This window comes from Hemiscyllium ocellatum, chromosome 2 (assembly GCF_020745735.1).
Source record: "Hemiscyllium ocellatum isolate sHemOce1 chromosome 2, sHemOce1.pat.X.cur, whole genome shotgun sequence".
Taxonomy (NCBI): domain Eukaryota; kingdom Metazoa; phylum Chordata; class Chondrichthyes; order Orectolobiformes; family Hemiscylliidae; genus Hemiscyllium; species Hemiscyllium ocellatum.
The window spans coordinates 141,045,043-141,070,135 of record NC_083402.1 but is presented as its reverse complement, the minus strand read 5'-3'; the positions used below and the strand labels follow the sequence as shown (position 1 = coordinate 141,070,135).

Below are 25,093 nucleotides of genomic sequence, written 5' to 3'. Positions count from 1 at the left end.
GAACAGTTGGACAGACAAAAGAGTGGGTAATGGTTCAGCGTAAAAGAATGATTAGGTGCTCATGGTGATAGTTAGTAGCTAACAATGGGTAGTGACCATGTGGTACAAAGGCCTTGTCAATGGGGCTGAGGATAAGGACATGGAGAAGGTGCCTCAAGCTCTAAAATTGTCGAACTACATATTGAGTCCAGATGTAGATAGAGTTTCCAAGCAGAAGGTGAAGCGCTGTTCTTCCAGCTTAAGCTAAATTTTGCTAGAGCACTACAGCAACCTTGATACAAACGTTGGCCAGGGAACAAAGTGGTGCGTTGAAGTGGCAGGCAATTTGAAACTCGGGATCTTTTTGCGGACAGAATGTAGATGTTCTATGAAGTGGTCACCCAGTCTATACTTTGTTTCTCCAGTGCAGAGGAGATCACATAATGAGCAGTGAGCATACACTAGATTGAGTGAAGCGCAGGTAAAGCACTGCTTCACTTGGAAGGTGTGTTTGGGCCTTTGGATACTTAAGAGGGAGGAAATAAATGAGCAGATTTTCAACAAGTTACAACTTCTGCTGTTCCAAGGGAAGGTGCTTGGGGCTTTGAGGGGCTGCTGGGAGCGAAGGAGGAGTGGACCCAGAGGAATGGTCCTTGTAGAAGGCTGACAAGGGAGGGAGAAGAATATATGTCTGGTAGTGGCATCCTGCTGGAGGGGGCTAATAATCCTCTAACTGTGGAAACTGGTGGGATGGAAGGTCAGGACAAAAGGGAGGGGGACTCTAACTCTGTCGTGTCAGGGAAGAGAAGAGGGTAAGGACTGAAGTACGGGAGATGGGTCAGACCTGGCTGAGGGCCCTTTCAATTACAGTGCTGGGGAATCAAGAGTTGAAGAAGGTGGACATTTTGGAGATCTCTTCGTCAAAGTTGGCATCATCAGAACAGATGTGATGGAGACACAGGAACTGTGTGAATGGAAGAGTCTTTACAGGAAGTGGGATGTCAGGATGTACATTCAAGGTAAATGTAGAGTTGGTTGATTTGTAGTTGATATTGATAGACTGCCTTTCCTGAGAAATAGAAACAGACTTGCCGAGGAAAAGAAGGGAGGAGTCAGAGATGGACCAGGTGAAGGTGAGAGCAGGGTTGAAATTGGAAGAGAAATTGATAAACCATCCCAATTCTGGATGAGAGAGGGAAGCAGCACCAGCGAGATCATCGATACACTGGAGAAAGAGTTGTGGTTGGTGACCGGAATAGGACTGGAAAAAGAAATGTTCCATGTACCCCAGAAAGAGACAAGCATAAATGGGGCCCCATGTGAGCACCTCCTTGACCTGAAGAAAGTGAGAAGGATTGAAAGAGAAGTTTTTTGAAGTGAGGACGAGCTCGGCCACGGGGAGGAGGGTGGTGGTGGATCAGGACAGTTTAGGCTCTTTTTTTCTAGAAGTAGCACAGAGCCCCGAGACCATCCTGATGGGGGATGGACATGTAAAGGGACTGTACGGTCATAGTAAACAGGAGGTGGCTGGAGCCCGCAAACTGGAAATTCTGAAACAGATGATAAAATATCAGATAAATCATAGATGTAACTGGGAAGAGACTGGACAAGAGAAAAAATCATTTCTAAAAGGCTTACATTTCCAACTTCTCTTTCATGATGTTCAAATGCTGTGTTGCATAAATAATTTAAATAAGAGCAATTGGCTTAGAATTTATCAAACATTCTGAAATGCAGGTCATTCTAGTTAAGTTTACAAATTCATTGTGCAATGTTGAAAATTTCAGCAAATTTTCCTTATATATATCTAATTTCCATTCAAGAACCCACAGACAATGCATTCAGGCTCAATGATGAAGAATGCTCATATTTGTACATATAACTGGACAGATAAATTAGGCATCTATTCTTGCATTTTAAATGTCTGAGCAAAGCTTTCAGCAAGTCTTTTAGAAAAACTAGATAGGCCTTGAGAAACAGCATTCAGTTCAGGACCAGCAGCATATGTGTGAAAAATTAACACTGGTTGGTTACATCTGATGAATATTGAAAATCAAAAACACAGATTCAAGACATATTTTCTTGGTGGTCGGGTCACTCAACACTCTTGTGAAATTCTACTGAATCCGGTTTTATAGGATGTTTCAAACCAATAACATTGACATACTGATACCATTATTCCATGATGAAAATAGAGTGAAGAAAACTTGAGTCCACAGATGGGGTTTGCATTTAGTTGCTACTACAACTGAAGCAAAAGACCAGAAATCATCAGTTCCAAGATTTTTTTTAGACTGTGTTTATAAAATGAAAAATAATTAGGTAGGAGAAGGGAACATTAGTTTTGCTTTTGCACCCAATTTAAGTGTTAAGCAGTTATAGACAGGTCTGATCTGTGACAATACCAAGTTCCCAAACATCTCAATAATCCAACCAAATAGAAAACAAATAAATCATCTGCTGTAGGTGTGACCATTAAATAATTACAATAAGTCTCAAGTTGTATTCATAATAACAGTTTCCAAACCAACAGATTGCAATCATTGCTTTAATCAAACATTGGGTTCAATTTTTACTAGCAAAGTGTTAAGTCTACAAGAATAATCAATACAGATTCAAAGATGACCACTGAGCAATGACATTCTTGGAGAAACAAAAAATAAGTTTTGTTTTTTCTTCATTGTAAATCTGTATGACCTCTATTTTATCCCCAAATGTTCACATTCAACAATTAATCCTGACTATACTATAAAAATAGTAATTTTTCTTTACAAAATTTCCTTAGAATTGAATCAAATACTTCTTTTGAGGAGCTCTTCAGACTATTGATTATTGTCCTCATCACTTTGTAATAGGTCTCTGGTCTAATAATTGCTCAGGGGCAAAAGATTACTGCTCAATGCTTTCCTACAAGTTTTAAAACAGAATCTGCTTAGTTCTGTGACTTGGCCTTTTGCAAGTGTGAAGAGTTCTAATTGGGTTAGTTTGAGATATACATGGAGAAACGTATATAACCAAATCTAAGGAAATGTAATTATATAAAATATTACATACAATGGAAATAAAAATTAAAGATGGGAGAAATATTCAATTAGTTAGAAATATAATTTGAAAGGCGGAGCTGAAAGCTAGTATAAAATTTGGAGCAGAATGCCTACTTATGCTGTGCTCAAACTAGATTTTAAAAGAAAGCAACATTAAGTTGAAGCTAGTGTTAGAACAGGGCATGGCATGGATATTAAGATCAAAGGATAAAGCAGAGAATTAAAATTTTCAAGATAGTAAAGTAGTTTAACAACCAAGGTTACATTTTAAGGTGCTGATAGGACTTTGTTGCACACCTGAGACCCACATTTTTAGACTGGCCAGTAATATCTAGCAATAAATGATATTTTTATAGCACACCCAGTTTTAAACCTCTGTCACTCTGCTTGTATAAGACTTCCATTCACCATATATTACAGGAAAACGCAGCAAATTATTTCAGTCACTCACCGCTTTGGTTCTCTGGGTAATAATAGTTTTATAAATTTGCACAATCTTTCACCCTTAATCATTTAGCTGGGGTGTGTTATAAATATATGCTCTTCTAATCTGCCAATATAAAATACTGAGGAGCAACTGAGTGAAAAAAAATTCATAATTGTTGCACCCTTAGTATACAGTGTGCAACTGCAAACAAAGAGAGAAACCAGTGTACAGTACTAGTACTGTTTAAATAACACAGCTATACATTTCAGCATAATTAAGACTACACACATACAACTCACATTATGCCAGTACTTAAGCTTGTCTGGAAGAAGTACATGTGGCTAAAATACTTGCACGCTTACAATCATACTCACTCACAGTACCTGAAGGCTCTATAAGGTAGATCGCTAAAACAGTTTAACTACCTCTTTATTTATATATATATATAAAAATCTATATAATATATATATAAATAAAATCAAAAAAGCACACATGCCAAAAGATCACATCTATAGTAATCCTGCAGCAACACCTGGAATGATCACACAAAAACCAGGGAATGTTAGTGCACACACAAATTAAGCTGAAAAAAAAAATCTTTGGAGTTCCAATCACACTGTTAGTATAACAATCCCATAATTGTTTCAATGTGAAGACTATATAAGCTTTATAAGTCATTGAATCACACAGTGCAAAGGAAGGTCAAATGACTGCATCACATTATGACCCTTAATGTAAAGGGAAGGCTGGAAGCCACAATAGGTTAAGTTCAATGAACAGTTCATTTATATGCCACAAAGTACACCCAAATTTGTGCTATTTGATTGGTTTCATTCTGAATCTCTGTGAACTTCCGAAGCATCAGCTCGACAAATTGGACACGTACGATTTGCCTGGAGAAAAAGAAAAGCAAAATCATGTTTCATATATCACATGTATTACATTTGAAGGCACTAAAATCAAAGTATACTAAGAAAATGTCATAACCAATTCTGTGATTCCTGGTCTCAAACACAAGTATCTTCATGGATTAATCTTAACCATACATCACTTCACACAAAACAGACACTGATATTCATGCAGCATGCCTCACATTTTCTCAGAGGGTTGTGAATCTGTAGAACTCACTGCTCAGGGTGCAGTGAGGCAGAATCAACCAACAGATTTCTCAAGAAAGGAACAGATAGGTTTCTGATGAAAAGTGGAATAAAGGGCTATGGGAAGCAGGCAGGAAAGTGGAGTTGAGACCAGGATAAGATCAGTCATGATCATGGTAAATGGTGGAGCAGGCAAGAAGGACGGAATTGCCTACTCCCGCTCCCAGTTCCTATGTTAAATGTAGGATGACCTGTGTATCTGGAGCAGAATCTGAAATAAACAATTAGATTACTAATCATGCATTACAGCATTTTATTTTACAATGATAAAAGGCACAAATCATAAATTCAGCATACCTCTTCCAACTCTCCCAAAATATTTGCAATGCATCCAATGGCACATTTTGCATTTAGCCCAATTCAAGTTACTTTAAAATTCCAAAACAGATTCCAGGTGATGTTAGTATCTTCAGCTTTATTTAAATATTGAAACTATTGCATTCTTGCTTGTTAAATGCTCATTGCACAGTTAAACAGAACATCGTTGTATATCTTGGGTGGTTAAATATACAATGAAGAACTGAAAAAAACTTCAATGCAATTTCAGCAAAAGTAACTATATGTAGCAGAGTACAAAAATGAATCGATAAGAAAGTAAACATCTTTTACAATTATTTGTATATATTTTTTTAAAACACATATTAGGTGTCACAGGAACAGGTGATGATGCCTAGAAAGAATTGAATAAAATTACACTGAGGCAAAATCATGTCATAAATCTACCGTCGCCAAATATTTATCCCATTATACCTAACTCTATGATACATCTCTCTATAAAGTGAATGAACAGCACATATTACTCAGCAATATATAGTAAAGCTAAAGCAGAATTAATGAGCTCTACATATGTTGTCATAACCTTCAAGTAGTATTGAGGTTTATACCAATTTTACATGCTGGAAAAATAGTATGTGAAATTTCACTGCTGTATTTCTTGACTTTTTAAACTTTTGTGGAGAAAGTGAGGACTGCAGATGCTGGAGGTCAGAGCTGAAAATGTGTTGCTGGAAAAGCGCAGCAGGTCAGGCAGCATCCAAGGAACAGGAGATTCGACGTTTCAGGAATCCTGAAGAAGGGCTCATGCCCGAAACGTCGATTCTCCTGCTCCTTGCATGCTGCCTGACCTGCTGTGCTTTTCCAACAACACATTTTCAGCTTTTTAAACTTCGTACCCAGTTTCGATAGATTTGTACAAACTCTTCTATTTTTAGGGAGATCCAGAACACATCAGTATTACAAGACTTCTTGCTAAGGAAGTATTGGCTGGGTCTGCTGATGGCATAGTATATGTTTTAACTTCTTAATTAGTTATATCAAGGTGAAATTTGATTTTAATGACTATTCTGTACATTTACCTACCATGCATAAAAATAATAGTTAATGATATCTCTTGGGTGTAATTATGTGCTTCTTTAAAAAGATTATGTTGTCCTTGGATTTCTTTTCAGTGGTCATAAAAGACACAGGCTCCGAAAAGTCTAGGTTTGTGGGGATTCTGGGTAATCCAAGATGGGGACCAGGAAAAATTTCCGGTTGTAATAGCTGCTCCTTTTTTGAGGTGTTTTAGATATTGGAGGTGATTTCCTCGAATTCCATGAGCAGCAATTACTGTTTTATATGCTGTTGCATTGTTTTGGAATTTTGGAGAGAAAAAAAGTCAAAGCAACAGCACTTTTAAAAGGGAGAGGAACATACAAAGGCAGCACATGGTGAGGTCAGTGCAGGAGAGACAGAGAGAGAGAAAGAAACCCACACTGCTAACTGACACAGCAGTGAACCTGTACAGTTACTGCCTTTGCTGTTTGAATTCATATATCGCTGGACATCGGAGTGTGTCTGGGAAAATTAACAAACAGTGCAATTCACAACTAATCTTGGAGGAACCTGTTTGGGAGGGGTCACAGCACAGAAACAGGTAAGTGGATATTTTAAGTGTGGCCTTACAGTCAGACTACAGCAGTGAGGAGAGTGGGTTCTTTCTTGATTATATGTTTTATTGAAATATGTCTCTTGATTAAACTTAAAACATAAGCCATAAGTGTTAATTTGACCTGGAGCAGTGTTTGTAGAGGAATAAGACAGTGCTATTTTCTGGGTCTGTAGACTGAAAGAAGCAAAAATGGCCTTTGGTACAGTGATATGCTCTTCTTGTCAGATGTGGGAGTTTAGGGAGAGTTTATGGGTTACTGAGGATTATATCTGCAATAAATGCCGTTGATTGCAAATCCTATCAGATCGAATGGAGAGACAGTTAGAGGCAATGAGGAATTTACAAGAGCAAGGCAATGTGATGGATGGCAGGTATAGGAAGGGGGAAAAAGTTGCAGATACTGTCACATAGATGAGTTAACTCGAGGAAAGGTAAGAGATGAAGGCAGCTAGTGCAGGAGTCATTTGTGATGATTCCCATTTCAAACAAGTATGGTGTTTTGGAAAATGTAGGGGGGTGTTGGATTCTCAGGGGAACATAGCACAAACACGAACCCAGGGAGATCGTGAGGAAAGAAATCAATCTGAGCCAGTACAGTTGAGAACAGAGGCGAGTCAAACAGTCAGGGCTAGCAGGGACAAAGCAGAGGACAAGTAGGACTGATGCATTGAAATAAATGCAATTTAATGTAAGAGACCTAACAGGGAAGGCAGATGAACTCAGGGCATGGTTAGGAACATGGGACTGGGATATCATAGCAATTACAGAAAGCTGGCTCAGGATGGACAGTACTGGCTGCTTAATGTTCCAGGATACAAATGCTACAGAAAGGACAGAAAGGGAGGCGAGAGAGGAGGGGGAGTGGCGTTTTAGATAAGGGATAGCGTTACAGCTGTACTGAGGGAGAATATTCCCGGAAATTCAACCAGGGAAGTTATTGGGTTGAGAAATAAGAAAGGGATGATCACCTTATCGGGATTGTATTATAGACCCCCTAATAGAGGGAAATTGAGAAAGAAATTTGTAAGGAGATCTCAGTTATCTGTAAGGATAACAGGGTGGTTATGGTAGGGGATTTAACTTTCCAGGCATAGGTTGGGACTGCCATAGTGTTAAGGGTTTAGATACAGAGGAACTTGTTAAGTGTATACGAGAACATGTTCTGGTTCAGTCTGTGGATGTACCGACTTGAGAAGGTGCAAAATGTGACCTACTGTTAGGAAATCAGGCAGGGCAGGTGACTGAGGTGTCAGTGGGGGAGCACTTTGGGGACATCAACCATAATTCTATTAGTTTTAAACCAGTGATGGAAAAGGATAGACCAGATCTAAAAGTTGAAGTTCAAAATTGGAGGAAGGCTAATTTTGATAGCATTAGACAAGAAATTTCAAAAGCTGATTGGGGGCAGATGGTCACAGGTAAAGGGACGGCTGGAAAATGGGAAGCCTTCAGAAATGAGATAACGAGAGTCCAGAGCAAGTATATTCCTGTTAGGATGAAAGGAAAGGCTGGTAGGTGTAGGGAATGGTGGATGGCTAAAGAAATTGAGGGTTTGGTTAAGAAAAAGAAGGAAGCATATATCAGGTACAGACAGGATAGATCGAGTGAATCCTTAGAAGAGTAAAAAGGCAGCAGGACTATACTTAAGAGGGAAATCAGGAGGGTAAAAAGGGGAAATGAGAGAGTTATGGCAAATAGAGTTAAGGAGAATCCAAAGGGTTTTTACAAATACATTAAGGACAAAAGGGCAACTAGGGAGAGAATAGGGCCCCTCAAGATGGTTTGTCTGTGGAGCAGAAAATGGGGGAGATACTAAGTGAGTATTTAATGTGGAAAAGGACTGTGGAAGATATAGAACGTAGGGAAATAAATGGTGACATCTTAAAAATGTCCATATTACAGAGGAGGAAGTGCAGGGTGTCTCGAAAACCATTCAAGTGGATAAATCCCCAGGACCTGATCAGGTGTGCCCTCAAACTCAGTGGGAAGATAGGGAAGAGATTGCTGGCCCTCCTACTGAGATATTTGTATCATTGATAGTCACAGGTAAGGTGCCGGAAGACTGGAGGTTGGCTAATGTGGTGTCACTATTTAAGAAAGGTGGGAAGGAAAAGCCAGAGAATTATACACCAGTGAGCCTGACAGTGGTGGGCAAGTTGTTGGAGGGAATCCTGAGGGACATGATGTACATATATTTGGAAAGGCAAGGACTGATTAGGGATAGTCAATATGGCTTGGTGCGTGGGAAACCATGTCTCACAAACTTGGTTTGAGTTTTTTGACAAAGTAACAAAGAGGATTGATGAGAGCAAAGCGGTAAATATGAACTATGTGGACTTCAGTAAAGGATTCAACAAGGTTCTCCATGGGAGACTGTTTAGCAAGGTTAGATCTCATGGAATACAGGGAGAGCTCGCCATTTGGATACAGAACTGGCTCAAAAGATGAAGACAGAAGTTGGTGGTGAAGGGTTGTTTTTCAGACTGGAGGCCTGTGACCAATGGAGTGCCAACTACTGGGCCAACTACTTTTCATCATTTATATAAATGATTTGGATGCGAGCAAAAGAGGTATAGTTAGTAAGTTTGCAGATGACAGCAAAATTGGAGGTGTAGTAGACAGCGGAGATGACCTCAGATTACAACAGGATCTTGATTAGATGGGCCAATGGGCTGAGAAGTAGCAGATAGAATTTACTTAGATAAATGTGAGATGCTGCATTTTGGGAAAGCAAATCTTAGCAGGACTTATACACTTAATGGTAAGGTCCTAGGGAGTGTTGCTGAACAAAGAGACCTTGGAGTGCAGGTTCATAGCTCCTTGAAAGTGGAGTCGCAGGTAGATAGGATAGTAAAGGCGGCTTTTGGTATGCATTGCTTTATTGGTCAGCTTATTGAGTACAGGAGTTGGGAGGTCATGTTGTGGCTGTATAGGACATTGGTTAGGTCACTGTTGGAACATGATGTGCAATTCTGGTCTCCTTCCTATCAGAAAGATGTTATGAAACTTGAAAAGGTTCAGAAAAGATTTACAAGGATGTTGCCAGGGTTGGAGGAATTGAGCTATAGGGAGAAGTTGAACAGGCTGGGGCTGTTTTCCCTGGAGCATCGGAAGCTGAGGGGTGACTTTGTAGAGGCTTACAAAATCATGAGGGGCATGGATATGATAAATAGACAAAGTCTTTTCCCTGGGATGGGGGAGTCCAGAACTAGAGGGCATAGGTTTAGGGTGAGGAGAAAGATATAAAAGAGACCAAAGGGGCAATGTTTTCACACAGAGAATGGTACATGTATGGAATGAGCTGCCAGAGGAAGTGGTGGAGGCTGGTACAATTGCAACACTTAAAAGGCATCTGGATGGGTACATGAATAGGAAGGGTTTGGAGGGATATGGGCCAGGTGCTGGGAGGTGCGACTAGATTGGTTTGGGAGATCTGGTCGGCATGGACAAATTGGACCAAAAGGGTCTGTTTCCGTGCTGTACATCTCTATGAATCTATGAAGGGTTTTAGGGCCTGTTTGATTATAGCTAACTGATACTGCCTCAGGCCAAAGGCTTTCAAGTTTTTAAAATAACAATTGCACAATGAAAGGAAAGTGGCCAGTTCTCCCAGTCCAGCTTTTCTCTGGTTTGATTTGGTTTTGGCAGTCTGGTACTTTCCTGAAAGCAGTCAGGCAGTTTGAGGCTGTTGGTCCAAGAAACAGCTAAATGAAAGAGGCAGGTCCATGTCGATCCCTTCTCTCTTATAAGACCCTGTGGTTGATTTTACCTTTTGTGCCAAGGGGTGTTCATGGGGATTGTTGCAAATATTGGGAACAGCATCATTAAGTTGGGATAATCTGTTGGGTTTTCGGATCAGTTAAGTTTTTCCACGTGCTGCTCTCTTTTGTGTATGTTTCATTTGGTAGTTATGTAAATAAATAATGTTTTGTTTAAAACTAAGTGGTTTGACCAGCTGCATCCCTCCTGGAATATTGGCACTGCACCTGCTTAAAACAAGCAGCAAAGTTAGAGTCTGGGCCACTTTCTTGAAATGTTTTGAGGGAATCTGGCTTGGTCTATAGCATGGGTCTCATATGAATTAAGTTCATTTGTATGCCTTCCAAATGACTGAAAATGCAAATATGCAGACACACTTGAAAGAGATGCGGGGTGCGTGAAATTGTTTTGGGCATAACCACACTGGGACTTTACTCCCGACAATTTTCTCTTCTAGTGACTTCAGTCCTACTGTGTGTAAAGTGGGTTGTGAGTGTTAAGTATTGCCCACTTTTGTGGCACACATGTAGTTTGGATCACCAAGAGATATTATTTTACTGACCCCAAGTTATAATATTAGATGAGATAACAAGCTGGTGCATTCACAGAACCCCAGGCTTTTCCTAACACTTAGCTGTATCTGCTGGTTCCCTAGATCTATGCTGAGTCGTAAAGGCTCAGAACCTGCCCAAACATCATCATTTTAGGCAAATTACTCATTCAATAAAATATGGTAACTCTGTTTCCTGAATGTTATAATGAATAGATTGTTGGCCCCGATACAGATCAAATGGATGCAACAAAAAAGTGAATCGATCATAAATATGCCAAGATTTGATCTCTTCCTAAAAAATCTGAACAGACGTTTCAGTAGATACTTTACACCTTGATTTTATGAAGCACAGTTAGGTTTACAAAAATGGAATGTACAGATCCATTCTCCAAAATAAACAAACTGAAACTGCTCTAACGTCCAATATTCTAACATCAGCTTTTTCCCAGCTGTTTATTTGAATGCATTACCATAAATGCCTGTCAATTAGTACTCAGTTTGTTCACCAATCATCAACTGAGACCAAGGGTATGATAGTTCCTGCAGAAATACACTTTTTTTTGATTGAACTATTTGTGAAATTATACTGCTTAAACAAAACAAAAGCTTGCAGTGCAATTAGAAACAGTGATGCAATTTTCTTCAACTAGACTTTTTTTTGCCAGAAACAACAAGTCAAAACACAAATTGAGCAATGATAAAGTATCGTCAGTACTTTGTATTAGATGAGAACATTTCTAATGTCTTCGACATACTGAGATGATATAAAACATTGTGTTGATTGAAGGTAGTGTTTTTTGGCAAACTCTAGCACAAACACTACAGCATTTCCAATAATTCAGATTGATCTCTCGGAAGCAAATTAATTACAGTTTTGTCAATGCAAGCTATAGCAAATAAAGAGAATCAATGCTGTGCAAATATTCTCAAATCTTTTGCATAAGAAAGGTTAAACTCAAATCATAAAAATAATGAAGGAGGAGACATAGATACCAGGTCAAAGTGTACGATTGTAAGTTCATTTTACCTTCAGCCATTTGTCGACACACTTGGCATGAAACTCATGGCTGCAGGGCAAGACTCGAAGTAGTTGCCTTAATTCAAAATCACACATGCACACTACGCATCTGTATAAAATGTAGAAAAAGGGATAACTGTTGATTAAGTTTTCAACAGATTATTACATGGTGTGGTATTTTAAATTAAGTGTGGAGTACAGTTAGTTGGCCAGTGAGGTGGTGCTGCTGTGTTCCCAGAGTCTCTCAAGACAGGGCATAGGTTTAGGGTGAGAGGGGAAAGATGTACACAGAGGGTGGTATGTGTATGGAATGAGCTGCCAGAGGAAGTGGTGGGGGCCAGTGCAATTGCAACATTTAAAAGGCATGTAGACAGGTATATGAATAGGAAGGGGTTGGAGGGATATGGGCTGGGTGTTGGGAGGTGGGACTAGATTAAGTGGGATATCTGGTCGGCATGGACAGGCTGTACCGAAGGGTCTGTTTCCGTGCTGTACATCTCTATGACTCCATTACTTCAGCCTCCATTTTGCTGATTTCAGGATACTTCTTTTCCCCCCCAATCTCTGGCCTTCCTCTCTCTCAATTTCCACTTTTGCACCAACACCAAGCCCTTAGTCTTGGTCTTCTTTCTTTCTGACTGCCTCTTTGTTACATATTTACTATGTTCTGATCTCCTTTAACTGGTTCTCCTCTACCTTTTCCCAGGTCACCAACCTTTAACTCCTCAGGGTCATCTTTTTCTCCTACATGAGCTCTGATCTCTGGCTTTGATCCCTCTGATTGGTACTCTTCTTCAGCACCATTCTACCAACCCTGATCTCCAGGCTAGTCCTAATCCTAGTCTGGATCGGCTTCCCTTCTCCATTCCCACAAACCAAGTCTCCAGCCTTCTTTCCCTAGAATACCTCTGTTTTCCTCACCCTGCCCAAGACTGATCGTCTATCCTCTTGTTCATCACACTTCCCCATTCTTATTGAGCCCCGATCTCTGGTCTCAACACTTCCTGATTGCTGGGGACTGTCCACATGGGTCTCTGGCTGCAGCCTTCTGATGCTTGTGACTTGTATCCTGTGATAGCTGGCCAGCTTGCCAATTTAGTCAGGTGCTGGGTGGGAAATAAGAGAAAAAAAATTATGAGGTCCTGTTATTAAAATTGTGAGAATCTCTACATCTCCCATCTACTATTATCGCCCTTGCACCTTTCATATAAATAGCTGGACCACAGTTTTACCCACATTTTAAAAATAAACAGCATCAGGAAATAATGAACTGGAGAAGCACAGCAACTCCTCCTTACTGGCCAACATTTACTCAAAAATACCTTTGCTTTGTTGAGTTTCTTTATGAAACACAGTGTTCAGGTGAGGGAGAATAACCTAACCTGTGACTTGTAACCTAACCTGTTACAAGTCAAAGAGTTTATCATAGTTTATACAGTCATAGTCTACTTACTGATCTTAAAATATACCTGCATTAGAGCAAAGACTCACCAGGTTGTTTCCTGGAGTGGCAGATTTGTCAAAGGAGGGGAGATTGTATCTATTAAGCCTGGATTCACTAGTGTTGAAGAATGAGAAGGGATCTCATTGAAATGTATAAGATTCTGACAGAACTGGAGAGACTGGATGCAGGCATAATGTGTCCCTTGGCTAGGGGTTCTAGAATAACAGGTCACATTGTCGGTACATGGTCGACCATTTCTGACTGAGGTGAGGAGAAATTTCTTTACTCAGAAGGTGGTGGATTCTTTACTACACAAGTTGGAGGAGGCCAATTCATTGAATATACTCAAGAAAGAAGGAGATAGATTTATAGACATTAAAGGCTTTAAGGGGTACGGGGAGGGAGCGGAGTGTGGTGCCGAAATAAGACGACTAGCCATGATCGAATTGAATTGCTGAGCAAGCCTACTCTTGCTCCAACATTCGATGTTTCCACGTGTTTTTGCAATTATTCCAAATATAAAATGTCGTCAACATCATGTTATGTGCAATGGCTGAAGTTTACAGTTTGTAAATCAATGTCCAGTTGATTTGTCTCTTTACTAAATTTAGTAGGGTTTAATTACATGCACATCTGTGACACAAAGTAGCTAATGTAGGAAATTTATCTTCTAATAAAGCAATTAATTCAGCACTAAAAAATGTATCCTTGTCACAAGAATAGTTAGCATCCAGAAAATTCATGATATACAGTAAAGATATGTCAGTGCTAGTAAAAACACTTTATTTTGAACTAACTGGAACTATATCTTTCCCATTTGATTATAATTATCTCTCCTACTTTTAAAGGTAATTGTGTATATTTGACACAAACACCAACAAAATATGAAAACATCGCTCACTTTAAAATCTAAGATGGTTATTTTTGGTGCATTCCAATCTTACTGTAAAATTATTATCAGATATACTTACAAAGTCTGCTCTGACTGGTGGTTGTTAGGGTTAAACCTATAAGATGGAAGTTGTTCGATGTCTGCTTTTGTAAGTCCACGTGGTTTGGCTTCTCCCAGTCGTTCTGCTAGGTTAAGAAGTGCCTACATTCAAAATATGCATCATTTAGTGATTTATCAGATGAAAGTTATTGCTTCATTTCAACACTCAACCAACATTCAGATGTGAGAGTATTTTACTTATTGTTTAACTGCCTGAAATTTATTTAGATCAACAGATGTCTGAGATGACTGGAAGATTTAGTGACTGTTCATTTGGAGGCACATAAATACATGACCATTATAAAGTAAATCTTGTTTTTACACATATCATGCATGTATTCTTCCTACATTTAATTGAGAGAATAAATGTGAGACGCTTTCCACCACATGAAATAAAGTTATTTTTCACCTACATTCCTTGGTCATTATCGCAAAATGCAAGTTTACTAACGGATTTGAAACCTTTACGTGGAATGTACTTTACTGAGGGTGGGAGAACATAGAACCATAGGACAAGGCCATTATGCTTTTCCAGCACCACTCTAATCTCGACTCATAATCTACCATGTCTATGTTAATAAAAAAAATCCAATATTTTGCTGAATATACTCTCCAAATAAAGACCATATATATTTTCAAACTTGCATTTGCTTTAATCGTGTTATACCCTTGCTTGACTGCATGCTTATCTATCAGTTCACTGTTGGAGCATCTCCAGCAATCTCTGCTTTCACACCCCTCACATTTCCTCTGAAGACGTCACGGATCCAAATGGCCGTTCTCCTTTTGCTTATTACATGCTGACATCACTCAAAGACAGGAGATCAGCGTCCATATATTTGGTATATAATCAACCACTCCATCTCTGTTTTGTCAGACAAGGTGCCTTACATCCATTCTTGAATAAACTGAAATTTTTGATTAATCATTCAGAAGATTTTTGGTTCTCATTGTAATCTCCTACTTCTATCACTAATTACTTTCCCTTTCTTTACTGTTGTTTCAGATAGAAGCACACATTGCAACATCTGCTTATTTGAGTCTTCCAATGCCATTTTGTTTTAATTACAAAAAGGACACCCGAACTGCACCTCAAATATCATTCACATCTATCACACCTGATGTTAAAATCACTTTTTCTTTTGACACTTTCTCACTTCACAAATTTCATCTCAAACCAAAACACTGTGCCACTATTCTCTTTTCCCCATTATTAGTATTTTTTCATTTCATTAATAGGATGTAGGCATCACCGGCATTAATTGCCAATCTATAATTGCCCAAGAGTCAAGCACATTGGTGCGGATCTGGAATCACATGTAGGCCAGACCTAGTAAACACATAAGTGAGCCAGATGGTATTCTATGACAAGCAACAGTGGTTATATAATCATTATTAGCCTAGCTTTTTATTCCAAATTCTTTTATTGAATTCAAATTTCACTGGCTGCCATGGTTGGATTTCAATCCATTCCTCAGATCATTAATAAAAGCCTCAGAACATTAGCCTGGGTTTCTGGATTATTAGTCCAGAGATATTATCGCTATCCACTGCATCCCTGAAATTATGACTTCAGTTGTCATGGTGCCATTTTCTGGAATTCCTTTCCCAACCTTTCCTTCCCAACTTGAAACTCAACCAGTTTGACCATGTTTTACCACCTCTTCTAATACAGAAAATTTAGCAATGCACCTTTCTTGGCCAGGCTAAAAATGTACTCATCTGGAAGCAGATGCGTTTGCACTTCTGGATGTTTAACTTTATTCCAATTGGGATAGTTAAAATAACCCAATGCCATTAGCCCTTTGTTCTTACAGACTGCACCTTTGAAGAGAAATCTGCAGGTAATTGAAATTGCACAGTGGCCTGCAATGCACAAAGAATTCCAACATTTCTTTTCCTCCTCTTACCTGATCCATAAGGATGCTTCCTAAATGTAACCCCTACATTCTACTGCCATCATGGAATCCTTTCCAAATAGTGTAGTTCCCATGAATTGTATCCTTCCTAACATTTCTGATTATAGCATTGTCAGTTGTATTCTCTTTTCAAAACCTAGACCACGTCTGTTACACTCTTTTCACAATTAGCAGGTGCTTCACACTTTCCAATTGTGTGCTGAATGTTCTTTTTTGACATTACTTGTTTACAACTCAATTCAGATTCTATTTTAAAGCACTGGCTACTTTGTCCTAGTATCTTTATTTATAGTTTTACATGCTTATCTGTTACTGTCTCAAAGCCTCCACTGACGTTTCTCCCCTCGTAACAGCTGCTCATTGCTTACTTTCTCCAAGCCTTCTATTCCCATTCCAAATGCCTTATTAATTCTGGTCTCAACATCAAGTCTCTTGCCTCTGGTTTGTACATCACTAATTTATTAGATTAAATCCCCTCCACTGCCCTTCTTACCCTATCAGGTTTTGGTAATATTTCAGTTACAATGAAATTTAGGCTATCCATGCTTCAGAACTGACCCCTTTTGATCGCATTTCATCTTGTATTGAAGAATTATTTTTTGTTTAATCATCAAGAAAACCTTCCTTTCCACAAACTTCCCTAGTCTCAGTTTCACTTATTACACTAACCTCATAGTTTTCCACTTCACCATCTTCAACATCCAATTCCAAACTAAAAGCTGGTCCCACAGCAGGGGTAACTGGAAGCATTGATCTGCACAGAAAAATATTATGCATTTGTTTAAAAGGAATGTAATAAAGATCACATTTTAAGTACTATGCACTTTACAAACAAACAAAAATTGAAGGTTTTGTTTTAATATAATTATAACATTCAGTGTTAAAATTTGGCCACCAGAAATAATCTATTGGCTGACAGCATGAAATGCACAAGTTTTCATATAGGTTATATCCAGCCTAGATCAAAAGAATAATAGGCAGAAAGTTATGAGTTGGAAAGGAGTGGAGGGAGGAAGGAAAGGAAGGAAGGCAGAGAGGAAGACTGGAAGATCAGCAGCCAGCCTGCAAACTTCAGACAACTCTGGCAATAGCCATACCACCATGTAGGCTGGAAACATTAGTGGATGGTTGGTCTTCCCTTCGACGGGAGCTTTGGAGCTGATTACCAATGAGATTGGTTCTAGCTCCAGAAGTCCTGGCAGTCCCACGATGGATGTACTGTTAGTGTCTGGGACCCAGCTAAGTAATGGGAATTGAGTGGGATTTGACAACCTTATGAAGGAGGGACAAGGTGGATTTTAAATGTAATGCAGGGAGGAAGGAATTAAAAAGCAAGGTACCCCTAATGTGAAAATGACACCCTCCAAACACTCTTACACACTTCTAAAAGCTTGTTTTAAAGTTAGCATACCCACTCCGGTCTGCCTGCCAATGTCAAATGTATAATGTCAGAGGAATATTTTGACCAAATCAGCATTTAGCAAGCTCAGGTGATCGCAAACCACACCTGGTATGGTAAGCTAGAGAAGTGGACTTGTGGCCCAGATGGTCAAGAGGTCAGATCTTTCTGCTTTGTTAGACTGATGGGTGAGAATCAAGAGCATGAGTTTAAATCATGCAAGATCAGAAAAAGACTGGATGTTACATGTTTGATTTTTTTCCCCACTGCCCAGAGTAGTAAATCTTTAAAATGCAGTGTGTACTGAATTGCTGCATATCTTCTAAGGGAAGCTGGATTGATTGTTTAGCAGGCATAAACTGCATCAGATAGAAGGCCAACAAACTTAGGAATTTGTAGATCGCTACCACTGTGGCTCACTAATTTTGATCAGGCAAGAAACCTGAACCACATGTAGCTCTACTCCAGACTATAAGGTTATCTCTCAATAAGTGCCAAGACAGCCTAGCCAGTGACTCAACTGTATAAACAGTGTCATCATTCACCGTCATCACTTAAGGCATCGGAGGCTCGGCAACAAATTTGGTCTTGCTTACAAAGGCAGCACAGTGCTCATTGTTTATTGTCGCCAAGCCTTCTGTTCCATTTCTAAAGCACAGTGGTTAGCACTGCTGCCTTACAGCGCCAGGAACCCAGATTTGATTCTAGCCTTGGGTGATTGTGTGGAGTTTGCGTGTTCTTTTCATGCCTGCATGGGTTTCTGCCAGGTGCTCTGGTTCCTCCCACAGTCCAAAGGTATGCACATTAAGTGGATGGGTCATGGTAAATGCGGGGTTACGGAGATAGGGTGGAGGAGGTGAGCATGGGTGGGATGCTTATCAAAGGATCCATTAGCTCCAGAGTTGTTAATCTTTTAAGGCCTTAAGCTCTGGAAATTCTTCTCCACTTTTTTTACTTTTTGTTTCTCTTTTATGTGATCCTTACACACAGCCTACAGTCATAGCCCCTAATACCTCTTTATACGGTACTGTGTCAAATTTTGGTCGCTACGAAGCAACTTCAGGTATTTTATTATGTTAAGGGTTCTATAATGAGAGATTGGTATTGTTCTGTGGTAATGGCACTAATAGAGATGGAGATTCTTTGTAACCCTAGCAATTTATTTACTTTTTGTTGAGATCACTTGGTGGGGTGCATGCACATTAAAAATCTTTAAAGAACTAATTTTGCTCGCCCATTCTGTGGTCTGAGGCATAATAACACAATATGTCACTTACTATGAATTAAGGCCACTGAATATTGAACACAGAGATCAGACATGGTTGACTTGGAAGCAAACATGTGACTGAAAAAATATGCTAACGCTTGTCACAATTATGTAAGGGAGTATTCAAATCTATCAACTACATAGTACTGTTTACACCATTCCATTCAACCTCCTTCAGTAAAACACATTATAGTATTTTTAGATGATTAAAAGAAAGTTAATCTAAAAAAATAGGATCCAGAGACGAAGGAGAAGATTGCAGTCAGGGTGACAAAGGTTTTTTCTGATGTGAACTTAAAGGAGAACATAGTGCTAGAATTTGAAGAATCTAAAGAAGGGATTCCATTTAGAACAAAGGAATTCCAGATATTTAAAATGCATAAAGGTGCTGCAATGACACTTAAAAGTTTGGAGGAATACTTGAAAACCAAATATAGAAATTTCATATTAATAAAGTAAAGTAGTGTTAAGCCTCAGTGAGATAGATACTGAAGTAAAAGGGCACAACTGTAGTAATTACAATACAATATTATATCAATCCAAAATGTTTCTTACTGCTCCTTGTTTAACTCCTAACTACTGTTGCATTTAATTGGTAAATGATTCAGAATAATCTTGGTTAAAATTTAAATTATTCTGATCCTCATTTATATTTAAAAATTAGGTACCCCAAAAATCTTAACCGAATTTTAATATTGCTGTTCACTTTGGTCACCTTCACAAACACCTAATTATGGACTGGAAACTTTGAAGAACCAGAGGCAAAAGCTAAATTTAAAAGAAAAATTGAAAAATATTAAAATACTTGAGCAATGTAGATGTTCAAAATTTTGAGATTCCTTCCCAATTCAGAATAAGGTTGACATTAACAACAAGACTCAACCACAAGGGGTTTTCTCCTGTTCAGTTTTCAGCCTTACGCAGTAACCTTTTACTCTGCATTGTTATTGTTCATCAAAAAAGGGTACAATTACTCCAAGAGTACAGTAGATTATCTTGTGCAACATTTGTTGCGTGAGAGGGGGGGTGCCCAACTGAAAAGAAAGCTTCTCAGGTTTCAGATTGATGGTGCCCAATGACATGCCAAGAAATACAGATTTAAACCCTCAGTTTGATGCTAGTGTGTGCAACTTTAGCTAATTCCAGGCTGAAGAGAGAGTGTTGAAACATGCTTTTTGCATTTGGCTTTGGAAATGTGGAAAAAAACGATGTCTGTTAGGATTTGAACTCCTAAGAGAAGGCAGCTGCATGCAGATCGAGTGAAAATGTTATTGTAGGTATGAGCTATTTTAAAATAATTAATAATCTTAATTTAATTAATTATATAATATTGTTTGTGGTTAGTTGTTAAGCAGTTTCTACAGGGGAGAAATCATATGGCCAGGTCAAAAGTGCATTCGTTACGGTTTTATTGCTTTTTATTGCTCAGGCCAGTGTAAACTTAGGCCGACAGATGTGAGAATATTTAGCAGTCACAGACCCTTACCCAAAGATACAACCGTGTTTTAAAATGGTTCAATGTTGTCATTTAAAGTCTATAATAGGCTTTTCTGCCTTATGCTTATTTTGAGTTATCACTTGTTTTAGGTGTCAGCAATTATCTGGGGACACACATGGTGGTACAGTTAAAGGATATTGATAGATTTTTCTGAATTCTTAGATATGTCTTGGGGGGGTCATAGTTAATCACTAAGTAGTGAACTACATACTCAAAGCAGATGCATTGACTGTTCATTGGTGCCCTTTTATTTTGGTAAGGAGCTATGGAATTGGTAAGCTAAAGGGGACAATCTTATACAATGATTGGCATGTTAAAGAATGAATGAGGAGATAGTAAGAAGTGAGTTGACTGTTAAGAAATCAAATTAGAAATTAGATTGATATTGTTTAGCCAATCCAAGACTGACCATTAACTAAATAAGAGTTTGCGAAGAACCATCATGCACAGTGGGTATTGGCTAATACAGATTTCCAACACCTGTAGTTCTTTGTTTTATTTCATTATCCTGGGTTTTAGTGGTACAGAGTATAGAAGGATGACAGAAAGAAACTTTCAATCAAAAGAACGTAAGAGCATCCCAGACAACATGAAATTGAGCTAATATTTCATTATGAGTCAACTCATTCCAAAAGTTTCAACTCTTTTGAATTTGTTTTCATGAAAACTTAATAAATTCTGTAAAACTTGTGAAAACATTTCTGCACCTTGAATGGGTCGTGTAACTAATCAACTAGTAAACGTTAGATTGATCTTTCCAACAGCCAATCGATAATTGCACTTGGTTTCAGTCTTGCAAATGGAGACTAATTTCAATACAAATTTTAAAATTTGGATACAAAGCTGTGCAACTATACCTTTGCATAATATTTTACAAGAATAACTTATTGGTGCCAGCAATGGCAATGATTTCACCCTTGACTGTGTTGGAATACAAAATGTAAGCTGGAAATCCAACACAACACTGAATGAGAAGCAGAAATGTCAACTTTTAATGCGAAGCTAAACAGAGGTAGTCTGCTTTTGCAGATGTTTACAATTTAAATCATAAGGTAATTAGTTCTACTCGTCTAATTTAAAATCAGGTCATAAATCTGCAGTAGATTTCTGCTTAATTAAAAGAGAAAGGTGAATCAGAACATAACTTCAGTATAAAAAGAGAGTGGAAAGCTGTTTACTCAGGCAACAGGAACTTGTCCCCACCTCATATCCTTACCAAATTAAATGGATGAGGAAATTGAAAAGCTTATGGTCACAAAGATGACAATTAATTGCAGAGAAAAGTGCTGGAAATACCAGTTTGAGAAAACAACTTTAACCTAATTTCTAATTAAAATCTTGGTCTAAAGACTGATTTGCTAACTTTATATCAAGTCTGTCTGAAAAAAACATCAAAATACATATCTAGAACTAACAGGAACAATTGGGGGCCAAAAGGATTTTCATTTACTGCTTAGCTAGGGTGATGGGGGTGGGGATGTCTTATGATAGAGTGGTAGTGTCCCAGCCTCGGAATCAGGAGTTCCAGGTTTTCAAATTTCACTCCAGTACTAGGTGGCGAAGAAAGGTGTTTTCGTAATGTAAACTTGTAAATAAGCTAGTTGCAGAGTAGGAAAGATTCCTGGATAATTTCATGCGATTCCAAGAAACGAAAGGTTCTAACAGCACTTCCCATTACCTCAAACTATAACATGCACACAAAAGCATATACTGTTACAGAACTTGGCCTCTTTGGAGGAAGCTTGGTGCAGCTGGTTGGATAGCCAGTGTGGGTCAACCAGGTTTGGTCCTCTGGTTGGCGTGGATTCAGGACTTGCTTCTCTGCCCTACCAATGGTGAAGGTCATAGCAATGTGGATTTGACCTGCCTACAGGCATAAAACCCCAGAAGTACTTGTGAGGACAGCACAGAATTTCCCATTTATGTTTTGCAACCTTTGTAAATTGGAACTAATGCTCACGAACATTTACCAAGAGTTGAATACCTAGTAGCTCACTCACTAGATGACTTACTGTGCAGAGAGCTCAATTTTGCAAAATTGATCCTAACTGTAGACTCCAAATATATGATCTGAGCACAAATTATAATTGTTGATAACAGCCAGAAACATGTAGCAGACAGAGATTTGTTTGGATTTTGTGATCTCTGTAATCTTACTGAATAAGAATACTAAATTTTAATGATATACAAGCAAATACAAAGAAAACCTATGATATTACAACCTGAAATGTATTGGAATTGGACTGTACCATACCATACTAAAATACACTGTTTAATCTTTTAAAATCTTTCAATTTTGAAAAGCTTCTTTAAATTTACTTTATTCCTTCCTTTCTAGAACAAAGAGTTTGTACATTTGTTGAACCATTGAATATGTTGCAAATTTTCAAGTATTATACAGTAAATATTTAAATGTCACAGTACACTAATAAATTGCAAGCCACTTTGAAAGAAACAAATTCACTTACAGGAAATATGGTAAGAAGCTAGGGTGATAAGGTGGGGGTGGTAAAGGTTGCTGCGAACGATATCTGCGTCCTGTCAGTCTTCGAGGCATGAAATGAGGATATGGCTGTTTGAGAGAAAATAGCAAGGCAACAAGATGCATAAGTAGGAATTGAGATACATCATTGCAAATAATAAAATCTGCAATTGTACTCAACTATTTAATGAATAAATGAGCTTGACATAAAGCATCCATGGTAAAATGCACTTACTGCCAGATAATAGTGAAGGTTACAAAACAGACAGCCTTACATACCACATTTATTTATACTGGGAATAGTTAGTGATTGCACACAGGTAAGAAGGTTTGCCTGTAGATACAACTATTTGTGAAATAAAAATGCAACAGAACAAAATGCCCACCAAGAAAGTGACAGCATTACCTTTTCATGGATAGATTTTATCTTAGTGAGCTTCTTCAAAATTAAGCATCATCACTTATTTACTGCAAAATAAACAATTACTGAATGGTGTGTAATTTGCATTCTCAAAATAAGTGATTACGTAACATTGCAAAATCCCCAAGAAAAAAGCTTGTGTTCAGACAGTAAACCTGAGTTGTAAAAGTGGTACATTACTTTCAGAATGATGTAACAGAACATAACAGCATAAAATAATAAGTGCAGCAGTCAACCTTTGCCCCCTTAAGCCTGCTCTGCCATTCAAAAGGTCATGACTGATCTCTTAGTGGTCTTAACTTATTTTCCTGTCTGTTCCTCCATAACTCTCGATTTCCTTTTCAATCTAACTTTGCCTTAAATATATTGAATACAATAATAGGTAGAAGAGCCCATTGTGATGTGGACATAAAGAATCTGCAAGGGAAAATAGGTTGAGTGACTGAACAAGAACTTCGCAGGTGCAGAGTTTAATGTAGGAAACTGAGAGGTAAAACACTTTGGGAGGAAAAAATCAAAGGGCATACTATTACTTAAATGGAGAGACTCCAAAAGTGCAGTTCAGAGGCATCGGTGTGTTTTTTGCATACGCAACACAAAAAGTTAGCAAGTAGGTATGGCAATAAATTAAGTCGGCAGCTGGAATTTTGTCCTTTATTGCTAAGGAGTTTGAGTTTAAAAAATAGTGAAGTCTTGTTACAACTGTACAGGGCGTTGTTGAGGCTCCATCTGGTATACAGTTTATAGTTTTGATCCCCAAGTTTTAAAAAAGGGTAAACTGGCATTGGAGGCAATTCTAAAAGACAGTAGTCACTTGGCTGATTTCTGGCGTGATGAGTCCAACTTATCAAGAACAGCTAAACAGGTTTGGTCTTCATTCATTCGAGTTAGAAGATTGAGGGACGATCTTAGATTCACAGAGCTGTACAGTAAGGAAACAGACCCTTCAGTCCAATTCGTCCATGTCGACCAGATATCCCAAACCAACCTAGTCCCATTTGCTAGCACTTGGTATTATTCCTTTAAACCTTTTGTATTCATATACCCATCCAGATGCCTTTTAAATGTTGTAATTGTACCAGCCTCCACCACTTCCTCTGGCAGCTCTCACCCTTAACCTATACCTTTTAGTTCTGGACTCCCCAACCCCAGGGGAAAGACTATCCATGCCCCTCCTAATTTTGTAAACCTCTATAAGGTCACCCCTCAGTCTCCGACGCTCCAGGGAAAACAGCCCCAGCCTATTCAGCCTGTCCCTCTAACTCAAATCCTCCAAGCCTGGCAACATCCTTATAAGTCTTTTCTGAACCCTTTCAAGTTTCACAACATCCTTCCAATAGGAAGGAGATGAAAATTACATGCAATATTCCAAAAGTGGCCTAAGCAATGTCTTGTACAGTTGCAACACGGCCTTCCAACACCTATACTCAATAGTATTGAGTATAGTAAATAAAGGAAAGCATACCAAGTGCTTGCTTCACTATTCTTCCTACCTGCGACTCTACCTTCAAGGAGCTGTGAACCTGCATTCCAAGGTCTCTTTGTTCAGCAACACTCCCTAGGACCTTACTATTAAGTGTATAGGTCCTGCTAGATTTACTTTCCTAAAATGCAGCACCTCACATTTGCCACTCCTCTGCCCATTGGCCCATCTGATCAAGATCCCATTGTAATCTGAGGTAACCTTCTTTGCTGTCCACTACACCTCCAACTTTGGTGTCAACTTGTTGAAATATACAAGATTCAGGGGAGGCCTTGACAGTGTGAATGCTGAGAAGATGTTTCTACTCCCTTTGTGGGGAGCT

General features: G+C 38.7%; 1 protein-coding gene across 4 annotated transcripts in view; it reads right to left on the bottom strand.

The window, feature by feature from the left end:
- Positions 1 to 2,525: 2,525 nt before the first annotated feature.
- LOC132825445 (E3 ubiquitin-protein ligase RNF38) overlaps positions 2,526 to 25,093 on the bottom strand; it is a 163,763-nt gene continuing 141,195 nt past the window's right edge. For 3 of the 4 annotated variants that reach the window (XM_060840744.1, XM_060840726.1, XM_060840754.1), the window contains 5 exons: positions 22,854 to 22,957; positions 16,891 to 16,975; positions 14,283 to 14,404; positions 11,877 to 11,976; positions 2,526 to 4,343 (listed from right to left, as the gene is read on the bottom strand). In XM_060840744.1, the coding sequence (XP_060696727.1) occupies positions 4,281 to 4,343; positions 11,877 to 11,976; positions 14,283 to 14,404; positions 16,891 to 16,975; positions 22,854 to 22,957 (474 nt within the window). In that variant the 3' untranslated portion in view covers positions 2,526 to 4,280. Of the gene's footprint in view, positions 4,344 to 11,876; positions 11,977 to 12,800; positions 12,974 to 14,282; positions 14,405 to 16,890; positions 16,976 to 22,853; positions 22,958 to 25,093 lie in introns of those variants that run through there. The other variant, XM_060840735.1, reaches the window with a different exon arrangement.